Source organism: Chelon labrosus (genome assembly GCF_963514085.1).
Source record: "Chelon labrosus genome assembly, contig: SCAFFOLD_104, whole genome shotgun sequence".
In the NCBI taxonomy this organism is placed as follows: domain Eukaryota; kingdom Metazoa; phylum Chordata; class Actinopteri; order Mugiliformes; family Mugilidae; genus Chelon; species Chelon labrosus.
In genome coordinates, this window is record NW_028181759.1 from 56,625 (window position 1) to 72,422 (window position 15,798).

The following is a 15,798-nucleotide window of genomic DNA, read 5'->3' on the forward strand; positions in this document are numbered from 1 at the left end:
TTCAACAATAGTTATGTATTATGAGCAGTGCATTACTGTGATTATCCAATGAGTTACTATGAATGATTTTTACAGTATATGACTGTTAATTCCACAACTGGTTACTGTAATACATACCATATTTTACTGTGAATGACTAATATACATATTTTATTGTTTGGTGGGTGTGGGGTGAAATGATAGTAGGCTAATTGTAGGCCCATTCCTGCACACTGGGAAAAGTAGGCTCTGGCCTCTGCAAGTACTCCCCACTTTAGTTCATGTAAAACAACCTATGGGTGAGAGGCGACCTCGCCCTTTGACGTCTTTATCAGACACACAGACACTGATGACATCAAGGATCTCCACACTGTAAAACATTCCATGCCAGTTCAACTTGCAAATCAAAGTTCACTTGCTGCCTTTAAAACGGATGTTAACTCATTTTGAGGTTTATTTTTGTTTCAACTCGTGAATTAAAGTTTAAAAAATGTATTGTGCTACATTGTTGTAGTTGACTCAACTTTGCTTTTCAAGTTATGAAAATTATTTAACAATTTATCACTTGCTGTCTTAACTTGATAACTTGAGTTAAAACAAACAATCTTTGTAGAAGAAAACTGTTATTTGTTTGTTGTGTCAACTTAATAATGCAAGTTAAAACAAAAAAATATTAAACTTCACCAATACAAGAACTCTGCTTAGCTAGTTGATCAAACCCGCATTTCTGCGTGCTATATTTTTTTGCAACTTCCCATTTTAAGTTAAGAGGATTCAAATTTAAAATGTGTTCTAACTTATACTGTATTTTACATGATAGAAGAAAACAAAAGTATTGCATTTGTCCAAAAATACCTTTATTGGTAAAACATTTCTTGGGTTACATTGTCAACATTCCACCCAGCTGTTTACCACAGCAAACACAGGGTGTTTCTCAAACAACATTCGGGTTCAACAAAGTGACACTTGATATAATTAAGTAGATTGTAATTACAGATTGATTAAAAACTATTGATTTAATTAAGCAAAATTACACAAAACTTTTAAATACAAAATAATGAAATCATTGGTTGAAATATTTTGGACTTACAGTAGCCCTCCCAGAAGTGCCTCAAAATCGGGGTCAAAGTTCACACCGGCGCCAGGTTACTTTTATGGCATTTTGGGTCGCCCTGCAGCCTAGGAGTGACACAGAGACAAACAGACACCAGATTTTGAAACTTTGACTCACCAGGTACAAATGATGCAAATTTCATGACTGTAGCCCTCCCAGAAGTGCCTCAAAATCGGGGTCAAAGTTCACACCGGCGCCAGGTCACTTTTATGGCATTTTGGGTCACATTTTGGGTCACCCTGCAGCCTAGGAGTGACACAGAGACAAACGGACACCAGATTCTGAAACTTTGACTCACCAGGTACACATGATGCAAATTTGATGACAGTAGCCCTCCCAGAAGTGCCTCAAAATCGAGGTCAAAGTTCACACCGGCGCCAGGTCACTTATATGGCATTTTGGGTCGCCCTGCAGCCTAGGAGTGACACAGAGACAAACGGACACCAGATTCTGAAACTTTGACTCATCAGGTACACATGATGCAAATTTGATGACAGTAGCCCTCCCAGAAACGCTTCAAAATCGGGGTCAAAGTTCACACCGGCGCCAGGTCACTTTTATGGCATTTTGGGTCACATTTTGGGTCACCCTGCAGCCTAGGAGTGACACAGAGACAAACGGACACCAGATTCTGAAACTTTGACTCACCAGGTACACATGATGCAAATTTGATGACAGTAGCCCTCCCAGAAGTGCCTCAAAATCGAGGTCAAAGTTCACACCGGCGCCAGGTCACTTATATGGCATTTTGGGTCGCCCTGCAGCCTAGGAGTGACACAGAGACAAACGGACACCAGATTGTGAAACTTTGACTCACCAGGTACACATGATGCAAATTTGATGACAGTAGCCCTCCCAGAAGTGCCTCAAAATCGGGGTCAAAGTTCACACCGGCGCCAGGTCACTTTTATGGCATTTTGGGTCACATTTTGGGTCACATTTTGGGTCTCCCTGCAGCCTAGGAGTGACACAGAGACAAACGGACACCAGATTATGAAACTTTAACTCACCATGTACACATGATGCAATTTTGATGACAGTAGCCCTCCCAGAAGTGCCTCAAAAACGGGGTCAAAGTTCACACCGGCGCCAGGTCACTTTTATGGCATTTTGGGTCGCCCTGTAGCCTAGGAGTGACACAGAGACAAACAGACACCAGATTCTGAAACTTTGACTCACCAGGTACAAATGATGCAAATTTCATGACTGTAGCCCTCCCAGAAGTGCCTCAAAAACGGGGTTAAAGTTCACACCGGCGCCAGGTCACTTTTATGGCATTTTGGGTCACATTTTGGGTCACCCTGCAGCCTAGGAGTGACACAAAGACAAATGGACACCAGATTGTGAAACACTTTCCAAAATAAAAAGAGTTCAAATGCATTTACTTACCATTATTTCAATTCTGCATTCTCTTTTTAAGACATTCAAAGGGGGAAAAGGCCAAATCACTCTGAGGCACGAATTGCAGGGGTTTGCCAATCATTGTAAAACATCTAAAATTATGAGGAAGTTAGAAGACATTTTCACAAATGTGACACGTGACTTTTTTTTCCCCAATCTAATTAAAACTTACAATTCCACTTCATGAACTGGACATCCCTGATGTCTTCTGTGAACAGAAAAAACAAATGTAAATTACATGTATGAAAAATTAAACCAATTTATTAATGTATTCATTTAAAAAAAAAAAAGCAGAGCTGCAGGAATTACTCTACTGTAGTGTCATTAGCTGGCTGTGACAGAGCGCTGACCTGCAGTCACCACAGAGGCCAAGATGCAGCTGCATTTTGCCTGAGAGTGGCTATAAAGGAGGCCTGGAACAAGTGCAAATTACAGCTAAACTAACAGAAGTTGTTACTGAACACGTACATGCTTACATTTTATCTGTACTGTGAAAAATGACCGAGGTGTGGCAGTTTGAACACAGTTGTCTCAGCCAAAGAATAAATATTTTATTAACTTATTGGGCGGTTTCCACGTCAATTAAGGTCTAGGACTAGTAGTGCGGAAAAAGTGTCAGGGAGAGGAAGAAACGGTGGAAAATAACTATAGTGGCTCGGCTGGAGGACTGAGCACCGAACTGTAGCCCTGAACTGTAGTGGCAAGTTGATGTCATTTGACTGGAGACTGACAACTCATTTGCCGTATATGGGAAAAAACAAAGCTATTTATAAAATTAAACCTTCAGGGTAATACAATGACGATGTATTGACTGAACCTAAGCTAGCTCGCACAAGCTAATTTGCTAGCTCAAGTTCGGCCTTGAATTCAGCATTACCAGACTATCAAAAAACACAATCCACAGTTATTACATTACCGCATCTACTGTTAATGGAAAAACATTTTTTATTAGAGACGATTAAACTCACCTTACATCATCCGCTCCGCGAGTCACTCTCCTCAATTGTTGCAGGTAGCGTAGATCAATGTTCAGCCTTGATAGTGGTAATGGTGGGACGACAGATGAGATGACTGAATCCTGTCCTTGTTGATGAGCAAATAGAAAAAGTCCTATAGGCCTATAGTTCTTGGCCAGTTCTGTAGAACAGCTCATAACTGATGGTGTGTGTGATTTGAAGCAGACAGCAAGAGGGTACTAGATTCCTCATCAGTAAATCACTACTTTGTCATTTTGTATTTGGTATTGTTGACAATCAAGCAGAATTTTGCATAATCTCAATAACATTAAAACCATAAAACCACACAACACAAATAAAAAGCAAATCAATAGTATTAGGACTTGTGCCCACGGGCATATAGGTGGGAGTGGGATTCACCCCCACTGAATAATAAACTAGCAGGATGCTACAGTATAGTTCCAGAGCATACTGTCACAAAATATGTTGAAATTAGCACAATGAAGTTAAAAGATAACTATCCTTGTGGTCCTCTCTGCTTATTTTTTTGCATCAGCCCACTGTTTACATGTCCAATGAGGCACCCATGTGCTCTAAATGTAATTACAAAGATGCACTTTAATTAAATATACATCATTAAATACAAATATGTGGTGTGTTAAAAATTGCCACAATATTTCTGTGCTTAAAAAATGATAAAAGTCTTAAGAAAAAAGAAATAAATGTTTCTACAGTAACATACATTAAAATCACACTAGTATAGTGTAAGTTACTGTAGACTGAGGTGCATTGTGGGAAGACGACAGTGGATTGTGGGAAGAAGACAGTGTTTTGGAGGGAAAACAGCGTAACAGGACATATTGTTCCTTCTCTGAGCTACAGCACTGAATGCCCAGAGAGAGGCTGCAGAGGCAATACATGAAAACAAGTGAGTTTATTCTTTCATCTATAGATTAGTCTCATTCAGAGAAGTCAACATTTGCAAATATAACAAGCTAGATTTGCATGATGTTTGGTATGTTTAGATAAATGAGAGAAAGAAAGTCATATAGCTAGAGCATGCTACCTGTAAATAAAAGTTGTTAGAACTCCTCTTTCAAAACGAACATCATTTAAATCTTGTGTATCATTTTACTGGCTATACTGTAACTGTGCTAGTCTTTCATTTGCAATTTCTTTAGTAGGCTATAGCTCAGATATGTTTGATTAATTCAGCTCCATTTTGGTTCCTTCATGACAGGAGAAACACATGCAGCTCAGTGTGTACTGTAGTTAGTTAAGCAAACTGCTTATATTTTGCTGTAGTATTAATTAAGCTTCTCTTTTGTTGTCTATATATCATTTAATGTTCGTTTATTGTCTTTCATAATTCAGGGAAAAGGCGGATTTGAAAAAGACGGATTTGACCATAGTCTGGAATTCTCACAAAGGCTGCAGCTTACTTTGGTAAGTCAAATGAATGTAAACTTGCTAAAAAGCTGCTAAACTCAAGTTAAATATCAACTTTCTCCTTTTTAAAACTGACTGCTCATCTGTTAATTAATATTAACTCTCATCCATTAAAGATAACTTTGTTTTCTAAAATGATGGTGCTTACAGTATATAAGCACAGCAGGCAATTACATTACAACTGGTAGGCCTAGCAGCAGTTTAACTCTAATTTAGTATTTTTATTTGGTCAGTGTGTGCTGTAGTTAGGGGAGCAAACTGCATATACTGTATTTGGCTGCAGTATTAATTCATCTTTTATTTTGTTGTCTATATATGCTTTACTTAATGTTCATCATTGTATTTTATAATCCAGGGAAAGGGCAAATTTGAAAAAGACAGATTTGACCATAGTCTGGAGGACATAACTGACTGCTCATATTAACTCTCATCCATTTAATTTAACCTTTTTTTCTCTGCAATGATTGTGCTTATATAAGCACACTATGCAATTACATTGCAAAACTGGTAGGCCTAGCAGCATTTTAACCTGAATCTTGCATTTTATGGTGGTTAGTCTAGTTGTTGTTTAGTTGTCTGTTGGCAAGGCAGGTAATCAAAATGGTCAACCATTTTGTCTGCAAGCAGTGTCATTTATCCACAGCGACTCTTACCACATTTTATCAACATGTTAAGATGCATAGACACCTGGCTAATTCCAGGTTCTATTGTGGTCTGCCTAGTTGCCCTTGCAGTTTTCAGACATTATTGGCACTTAAATCTCACATGCGTCGGAAGCATACACAGCCAAAGGAAACTATCCATAGACCTGCTCAAGCCAGTGTGAGGACCTGTCAGGTTGAGGGATGCACGCATACATGTACCAGTCAACAAAGCTTTTGTGAACATTTAAAAATGCACATAAGAAATGGGAAAAAGGTTGGCTGCCCCTTTCCCAACTGTAAAAAATACTTTGATGTGACGTCATCTTTCACATCCCACATCTGCAGGAAACACAGAGATTCATCTGATAAGCCAGTCCAAATGGAAAATGATGTGTTATTGCCTGAGAATCCTGTCAGTGATGATTCAAGTAGGCCTGACACTGACGCCCATGATGATAGCTATGATAATGTACAACTTGGTGCAAATCCTGACACATTTCTCACGAACCTGGCACTATTCTACTTGAGGATGCAAGCCAAAATGCTGCTTCCAGCCAGCACTATTCAAAGTTTAATTGAGGATTTCCAAGTTGTCCATGACAGCAGTATGGACATGGTATTTTCCAAATTGAGGGATGAATTAACAAAGCAGAATATGTCAGAAAGTCAAATTGATAACATCATGACTGGGCTAAATAAGAATAACCTCATGCGGCTGTATAATGAGGGAATGTTTAAATCTGATCAAACCAGGAAGACATATTTCAAGAGAAATTTTAACTATGTAGCACCCACAAAGGTTTACCTTGGTTCAGACTTGAATGGAAAGGATTGCTTTTTGCAATATGTTCCAGTAAAGGAGACGTTAAAAGCCCTATTGAATCACCAGTCTGTTAAAGAACAGGTTACTGAAGCTCAGACACAAAGATCAGATGATCCACTTTTGCTCGAAGATGTAAGGGATGGCAGAAATATGAAAGAAAAGGTCATCTTTAAGCTGTGTGCTTCCTCAGTTTCCATTATTTTGTTCCAAGATGCATTTGAAGTGGCCAACCCTCTTGCTTCAGGGCGAAAAAAGCACAAACAACTTGCAGTTTACATGACACTGTCTGAAATCTCTGCTCACAACAGGTCCTCTATAGATCCTATACAGCTTGTGATGCTTTGCAGGGAGGAGGATTTTAAGTTTTTTGGGCAAGATAAAGTGTTTGCCTGTCTTGTGAGAGATTTGAAGGACCTTGAGGATTCTGGAATTGAGCTGGATAATGGTCAGATAGTGCAAGGGGCAGTGATCGCATTTTGTGGAGATAACCTTGGATCACACACCATTGGTGGCTTCACAGAAAATTTTAGCAGAAGTAAACATTTCTGTCGCTATTGTGTTATAGATAGAGACACTTTTACACAGTCTCCCACGGAATTAGGTCCTTCACGCACAAAGCAGAGTCACAAGGACTCTGTGGATTTGCTTGCAATGAACCAGGGCTTAGCTGATGTTGATGGTGTTAAATTTGACTCTTTGTTTAACAGCCTGAAATACTTTCATGTATGTGACCCAGGGCTCCCTCCATGCTTAGGCCATGACTTATTTGAAGGGGTTGTTTCAACAGATCTGGCTCTTTACATTAAACGGCTTGTCACTGTAGGGAAGCATTTTACGTACACTCAGTTGAATAGGATAATTTCTACTTTTAAGTATGTACACAATGATTCCACCAGTAGACCATGTGAAGTACGTGCAGACAGTGAAAAGCTGGGGGGAAATGCATCTCAAAACTGGTGTTTTCTCCGTTTACTCCCACTGCTTGTTGGTGACAGGATAAAGAATCCTCTGGAAGATGAGGTATGGCAGTTGTGCTTACAGCTACGAGAGATAGTGGCAATGATAACTGCACCTAAAATCCATGCCAACCAAGTAGCATACCTTAAAGTACTACTGGAACACTATATTCATTCAAGAGCTACCCTCTTTCCAGATAAACCTCTGAAACCAAAACACCATTACTTGCTTCACTACCCTGGACTCATACTACATTTTGGTCCACTCATTAGACTTTGGACTCTTCGGTTTGAAAGTAAGCACTCATTTTTTAAACAGTGCGCAAGAAAGCTTCACAATTTCAAAAACCTTAATAGCACCCTGGCTGAGAGACATCAACTCCTACAAGCCTATCTTCAGGCTGGCAGCCTTTTCCCACCAACTGTGCAAATACAGCATGCTGATGAATTTGATGGTCAGTTGTATAATCCTGGCATACAAGAAGCTGTTAGGATGAGAGGCCTTAATGAAGGATCTGTAGTGACACCAGTTATCACGTACAAGGGTACCAAATACCACAAATCCATGATTGTGGTTGTGGACCACAATGACAAGGGATACGCCTTTGGAAAGATTTTACTGATTTTGCTCAACTCATCCCAGGTGTATTTTGTGATAGAAAAACATCCCTCAGTACCTTTGATGGATCTTGGTGTACACTGCCTGCTTGACTCAGATGTTTCTTACATGTGTGTCAAGTTGGAGAGCCTGGCTGACTACTACCCATTGCCATTGTATAAGAGATTTGATGTTAATCTTGTTTCTTTCCATCACTCTGTTTATTCTAATTAAGATGGAGAGATGGAGCAGCCGTTCCATGATGTCATCAGGAAGGCCCTCCCCACACTTCAGGAAAGTGAATTTCAGAAACTGTTCGACCACTTGGATGCCATTGGTGTGCGGAGCGACAATGATCTGCAGTTTGTTGCAGTGGAAGACGTCATAGAAGCTATTCCACTTATAGCTGCTAAAAGACTGGTACACTACTTAAAGAATAGTGGTGAGTCTTGCAGTCATTGCATGATGAGTGTGGGTCACAGTAATGATTCTTTTCATTCAACATAGCAAAGGCCTGTTTAATTTAGTAGCTGTACACATTCCAATACAAGGCCTCAGTAACTCTCAGGGCTTGCAATTATTTGGTAGAATCTTGTCACCTGTGCTTGTAAAAGGAACTCAGCAACCAGCTGTCCTTTTTAGGCTGTCCTCTTCAGAATATTAATTTATGCAGTGTAGGTGAATCTTTAACGAATAGAGTTTAAAATGTAGGATAAAATATACTGAATAAAAATATGTAATATTCAGTTCAGTAAAAGGCAATTTCTTATGTCAGAATAACTTGCCCAGGGTTCTTTTATAGCAACACACAGCCATAAATCGATATGTCTAGTTTAAGAGTGTTGTTAACTTTTTTTTAATAACCTGGCCAGCTCTAAGAGGATTCTTGAAAATACCATTGTGATAGAAAGGTTTACATATTTCACTAGCATTACTGTTGATCATGATATGTTGATTTAATCCACTGTTTGAAAGAAACAATAACAAATTATATAAACTTTGCTATTTCTTAATATGCAGGGCAAGACCAGACTACAAGCCAGCCAAGCAACTCCATTATCACCTCCAACTCCACAAACAACTCTGATGGAATCGCCAACTCTCCAAGCAACCATGTTAGCACCTCCAACTCTCCAACTTCAAGCACAACTCCAGTCCACGTGCCAATACAGATCACTGGATGGGTCTCATCCTATCAAGTCCCATGGGAGAAGATGCCATCAAGTTTAAGACAGTCTCTTGCGCAGGGGCAGAAACCCAAAAAGGAAGATAGATTAGCAATGGTAAGAATCATTGTGGATTCAATCCGGGAGGTGTGCTTGAACCCAAAACTAAGCCAATGTTCAGCAATAGCCCAAAGAATCTGTGAAAAGTACCCGACAAGCTTTGCTGAGATGTTTGAGGGAGAAGTTATTGGAAATGGTTATTCCACTTTGGAGTCTCAGATAAAGACCAGAGCTGACTACGTCAATCGTGACAACACACTGGTTAGAGTTAGGAAACCTAGACGTCTTTCAGCAGACATGGATGACAGCCAGCCTGAAACATCCAGCACCCAGCCCACTGCATCTAAATGTGCGAAAACAGATAGCTACGGATGCATCAACTGGCAGCCACTTGACCTCCCTGAAGGTGAGACACCAGCATCTGCAGAAGCAAAGAGAGAGGAGATGGTGAGCCTTTTCTCAATAGAGGGTCCCCGGGCAGCAGAACGTGGCCGAGTGGATGAGCTGATGAAGATGACATACACCACCCAGCGCTATGCCATCAATAGAAACCCTCCACCCAGCGTTGTGGAACTCAAGGAACAGTGGCCATTTCTGTTCTTTTCAAGATTCATGTGTGCTCACTTCAGCACATTGACAGGAATCGATGTTGACACCAGACTCCAGGATTCCCTGAACAGCAAAGGAAAGAAGCTGATACATTTCTTTCAAAGTCAACTTACAAGGTGGACAAAGGAGGTCAAGACAGTCCTGAAAGACATCAGCGAGGTGGGCAACATCAACCATGGTGTTGCATCTCTACTTGTCACTATGGCCTACTTCAAAGAAAAAGAGGATTCACTCTTTCTTCTGGCTGATGTAAGTACTTTGTGAACATGGATGCTGTGAACATATTTTTCAACTGAATATTTATTGTGCTTAGGGATATAGATATTTTGTACTCTCCTCTAATGTAATCAAATAGTACGCTGTTGTCCACATCGTTTCCACACCATTTACTGTTCAGGTCAATACAAGACAAAGTTTTATTGAATAACTGATGAGAAAGGCATTGACTAAAAACATTATGATTTGAAATATTATAATATTCTGTCTTTCTGTCTGATCTTTTGTGTTATTTAGGTGACAACCACCTCAGCAGATGCAGAAGCCAGTCTCTCACTCCCAAGCACACCAAGGTTGCTGGCTCTTGGTAAGTGTAATATTCTCTCTGCCTATGGGAGGTGGAAGGACACGTGTCAGTGTGATCAAATGAAAACATCCTCATTTTATGTAATAGATTCACACAACTGAACACATGGTAATCTCATTGAGGAATCTGATACAACTCTAGGATTGGTCCATTTGGAAGGAGATTACATGTACATGGGTCAAGTCAAGGCCTGGATGTACCATAACATGATTTACACATGTATTTTAATTATAGAAATAATTGTTTGTCCACTTTTTCATATGCACTATAACAATAATTGTTCTACCTGCTGTGTGTGTTACAGGTGACTCTGTTCTGGAGGCTCAGAAATGGATGCTGGCTATGGAAGGAGATGTCCTCATTCAGCCAGAGGACCTTCCTGACTTCTCCTCAGCAGCAGCTGTCCTAATGGCCTGCTACTATGTCTTCAACATAGAGTACCAGGAAGAGGCAGCCAGTACTTTGGAGTTCTTTCAGAGGTTAGCACATCATTTGCCTCTTATGACATGTTAGATCGCAGGAGTGGTTCACCCCCAAATTCCTTTTTTTCCTATTGATTACTTGTGCCATGATTACTTGAGATCAGTGCACTCGCTTCCCCATCCGGAATCGATGGTGGTAAATGTATTCTAATCCACTCGATTTGCCATTCACTTTAAGCATGTGCATACTCTATTGGAAGAAAAAAAAAACATTTGGGGGTAAACTACTCCTTTAAATGTTTCAGCACAGACAATCTATTTTGTCGTTTACCAAAGCCTCTATTTTTTTTTAATGACACATTATAGTTATTATTTATATTGTCCATGTGTGTAGTGGTTAATAGATGTCATGATTATCGTCACTGTTACTAGGATCTATTTTGTATTTGCTGTGGCTGAGAATATCATTGATGGAGCAAAAGTATGGAATGAATTTACTATCATAATGCAAGAGCATTTTAAATTGATTCGAGAGCAGAATTTATCAATTTCATTTTCAGATTTTGTGATATTATCTCTCAAAACTCTGCCCTCGCTCTCAAATTTGCTCTGCGTGTGCTCAAACTGTGTCCACGCACTCGGGTACGATGCTGCTCGCGCAGATTTCCTGCGCTCGCTCTCGGATCATTTGCGCTCAGGGATTTCTGCTCTGCTCGCGGATTTTTGGCGTATCAACGCTGTCAACCAATAGAAGGCCGGCTGGTAGTGACCAATCAGATGATCCCTGTTTGTATACGGGTGCGTTGGCTGTTTTTCGAGGAGCGTCGCATACGGGCGGACACTCTTTCAACAGGTTTTATCCACTCCCTACCCCCGGGGCAGTAATAAATGTGATTTCTTTTATTTGTTGGACCACTGTTCGAATAAAATATCATTCAACACATACAAGAGCGTCCGAGCTTCTCATTAAAATGGCTATATTGTATAATAATAGCCGCATCGAACACTGTTCTTTGCGGTGTGCTGGTGCAGAAAACAATGTCACCATCCTGAAGCTAACCTTTATTTAACCAGGAAAAGTTACAGTAACTCTTCTCCCAGGGAGTCCTGGCCAAGACTGGCGGCAAAAGTTACAAAAAGAATATGTATAAAGACAGGACAAACGTTCCATATTACACCACAAATCTCTGTACATACATACTAAAACACAAACAAGACATTACACTTGACTTAAGCTAATACAGACGTATACAGACATCGCTAGCGGGATGGGCGAAATGGATCAGCGGCAACGCCAAAGTGCTCAGGCAAGTTATTTTTAGACTCTTTTTAATGTCACGCGCTTGTGGTAACTTTCGTGAACGCTTTAAAACCAAGGTAAAAATGTTTACGATGAGGCAGTGAGCTGCTCTTGGTCTCTGGTCCAGACCTAGCTAATGAGCTATATTCTAGATGTGCAACAAATATTGGGACATTTATTATCTTTCTTCCTAATGCTAGCAGGCCATAAAATTGCCTCATCGTAAACATTTTTACCATGATTTTAAAGCGTTCACGAACGTTACCACGAGCGCGTGACATTAAAATTAATCTAAAAATAACTTGGCTGAGCAGCATTTAGGCTTTGCCGCTGATCCATTTCGCCCGTCCCGCTAGCTTCAGGATGGTGACATTGTTTTCTGCACCAGCACACCGCAAAGAACAGTTCGATGCGGGTGTTATTATACAATATAGCCATTTTAATGAGAAGCTCGGACGCTCTTGTATGTGTTGAATGATATTTTATTCGAACAGTGGTCCAACAAATAAAAGAAATCACATTTATTACTGCCCCGGGGGTAGGGAGTGGATAAAACCTGTTGAAAGAGTGTCCGCCCGTATGCGACGCTCCTCGAAAAACAGCCAACGCACCCGTATACAAACAGGGATCATCTGATTGGTCACTACCAGCCGGCCTTCTATTGGTTGACAGCGTTGATACACCAAAAATCCGAGAGCAGAGCAGAAATCCGTGAGCGCAAATGATCCGAGAGCGAGCGCAGGAAATCTGCGCGAGCAGCATCGTACCCGAGTGCGTGGACACAGTTTGAGCACGCGCAGAGCAAATTTGAGAGCGAGGGCAGAGTTTTGAGAGCGAGAGCAGAGTTTTGAGAGATAATATCACAAAATCTGAGAATGAAATCGATAAATTCTGCTCTCGAATCAATGTAAAATGCTCTTGCATTATGATAGTAAATTCATTCCATACAAAAGCACTAACAGACTATTTCTTCTGCTTGCAGGTTTTTCCTGAGGATTAACCCTGAAGGCTCGAAGTGTACGTCCAAGACACAGGTCAGCAGGAAATCCGGCAAGAAGGTGCAAAGAAAGAGCACAGGTCTGAATCGCCGCGTGGCCACTTTGATTAGGGAAATTGTAGAATTTGATTTGCAAAACTATTAAGGATGTGTCACAACTTAGGTGAAATTCTCTCTTTGCAGGCTTTGCAAAATGAGAAAAGAGGGGTTGACTTTCTAGGATTTGTTGACAGCCTAGTATTTGAGGTCTTCATAGTATATGTTCTGGCATATACCTTTTTTCATTCTTTATTCTTATTCCTTCATGCCGCTCCAGAAAAGTTATAGCAAACGTTTTAGAAGGATGCTGCACAGCTGATAGCTATGATACAAAATTATTAAAATAGACACCTTTTAGGGAAAAGAGTGAAAACTCAGGAAAGGAAGGGAGACTACCCCTTCTATAAAATGTTGTGTTTGATTCAAAAGAAAACTTATTTGCATTGTAGCTGTGCCACCTCCTCCTTTTAGGTAAAATTGCAACTGCCAATGTAAGCACCTCAATATTTGTTCAACTTACTTGAAAAACAGAATGTTTAAAAATGTAAGTTAAGTTAATTTAGTGATTTGTTTTGTAAGAGGAGTTGTGTTTGTACCTTCATAGCACAGACTGGTCTAATCATAGCTAAACTGAGCTAACATTTTGTACAGTGTTTACAATGATGGTGTATGGTGGTTATACTGTGTACTTAACAGTACCTCACCCCACAATGTTAATTGATGTTTAATGTTTATTGTTAAAAGCCACATGGGAAACAAAGTTTTTAGGCCCATTGGCCATCAGAGGACATTTTATAGATTTTTAAGTGGTTCTTAAAGTCTGCACTTTAAAGGGTTGTTACAATACTCTGTGTTATTGCTTTCCTGAAGAAATAAATGGCATTTTACTGTTAAGAGCTGTTGTGTAATATGTTACAGGAATTTTCTAGAGCACAGTGAGATATTTTAAGATGCCAATAATATCATTGATTACAACTATGTACTGTAATTGGGTTCATAGCAATGAAGACAAACACTGATTTGTATTACAGTAAAGAAAATTAAACTGTAAAATTACAGTAACATACATATTTTGAGTTTACAGTAATTTAAATTTTCACAGCTGTGTACTGTGATTAGACTTACAGTAAATTAAATTTTCACAGCTGTGTACTGTGATTAGATTTACAGTAAATTAAATATTCACAGTTGTGTAGTGTGATTAGATTCACAGTAAAGAAAATTAAACTGTAAAATTACAGTAACATACAAATTTTGAGTTTACAGTAATTTAAATTTTCACAGCTGTGTACTGTGATTAGATTTACAGTAAATTAAAGATTCACAGTTGTGTACTGTGATTAGATTTACAGTAAATTAAATTTTCACAGCTGTGTACTGTGATTAGATTTACAGTAAATTCAATATTCACAGTTATGTACTGTGACTAGGTTTACAGTAATTTGAATTGTCACAGTTGTGTACTGTGATTTAATTTACAGTAATACAAATAGTACTGTAAATGTAATCACAGTAAACATACTGTGAAATATATTACAGCATTTTACTGGCATCGTGCTGCCAGTAAATTACTGTAAATTTACAGCAAAATATTTTACAGTGTAAGTAACAGTGAGTGAGGTGAGTACATTTCAATAATCACGCACAATGCTGGCACTGCCAAGCCATCTCCTTTCTGCATGCCTCCTGGTGCATGCTTGATAGAGCACATATAGATTCAGTGCTGCCATATCAATCATTTTATAGAACACAGCGACTGGCCAGTTCCTGTGCGGACAGTGTACCGCACCATCTGGTCCATCACATCAACGCCGCACTTTGTGGTGTTGTAAAGGGTGACAGTGTTTGGCTTCCTTTTGGTGGTATTCTCAGTCTGAACCTTGCTGTGCATGCTGCTGAGAATGTAGACTGTCTTCTTCCGTTTGGGCACATACACCGTCAGCGTGGCACCAGTGGTTGAAAATACCTGAGTGGTGAATTCATCGCGGTCCCTCTGTCTTGTTGATTGTGGAATTTCTCGCCGAATCCTGTTGACTGTGCCGATAATGGTGGTTTTCCGGCTAAGCAGTCGTTGTGCAAGTGACAGCGATGTAAAGAAATTGTCCGTGGTAACATTTCTGCCCTTGTCTAGGAATGGTTCCATCAGCGACAAACGATCCCCACACACCGGAGATTGCAGCAAACTTATCTGTCTTTGCTTGCTCACTGCGGGTGTCCTTGTCATCAAAGCATAGGTGTCGCATGATGTCTTGGAAGCGATTTCGGGACATAGTTGCAATGATCTGGGGGTTTCCCAGGTTTACTGACCAGCAGTCACGCAGTGATGGAACCTTGGTCAGCCCCCGCAAGATGACAATAGCAATAAATGCCATTAGTTCAAGGAGGGCCATGAACCAGTCCACATGCTCCGTTTGCTGTGTGTGTTCAACAGTACAGTCTCGAATGGAACCAAGCATTTCCAGAGTGATAAAACACAGGAAGCTCTGAAGACGACTCAAGATGGACCTCCTGGCCTTAGCCGTTGGCTCTCCATCTGCGTCGTATGGAGATGGAGGGGTGAAATGGAGACTTGTCCCCACCTGTTCTTCACACCACACTGTGCCATCTTTCGCTGTCTCTGTCCGGTCAGTCCCCACCCGAGCTTACTGTTACTTACTGTTTATTTTTCCCTACTAGAGTTTTACTACAGCTAATTTTAATCC

General features: G+C 40.2%; 1 protein-coding gene across 1 annotated transcript; it reads left to right on the forward strand.

The window, feature by feature from the left end:
* Nucleotides 1-2,086: 2,086 nt before the first annotated feature.
* Nucleotides 2,087-14,694, forward strand: LOC311509723 (uncharacterized protein). The gene is made up of 6 exons (XM_084575147.1): nt 2,087-4,896; nt 8,156-8,362; nt 8,941-10,004; nt 10,269-10,338; nt 10,643-10,817; nt 13,043-14,694. Exons 2-6 carry the CDS (start codon nt 8,164-8,166, stop codon nt 13,200-13,202), a joined length of 1,668 nt encoding a protein of 555 aa, XP_084431273.1. The 5' UTR covers nt 2,087-4,896; nt 8,156-8,163; the 3' UTR covers nt 13,203-14,694.
* The last annotated feature ends 1,104 nt before the right edge of the window (nt 14,695-15,798 follow it).

Bases quoted from the DNA above. Each gene is read 5' to 3' on its own strand.
- LOC311509723 (XM_084575147.1), top strand. From the start codon at position 8,164: ATGGAGCAGCCGTTCCATGATGTCATCAGGAAGGCCCTCCCCACACTT. The intron at 8,363-8,940 runs GTGAGTCTTGCA...CTTAATATGCAG, and splicing joins ACACTACTTAAAGAATAGTG to GGCAAGACCAGACTACAAGC. The intron at 10,818-13,042 runs GTTAGCACATCA...TTCTGCTTGCAG, and splicing joins ACTTTGGAGTTCTTTCAGAG to GTTTTTCCTGAGGATTAACC.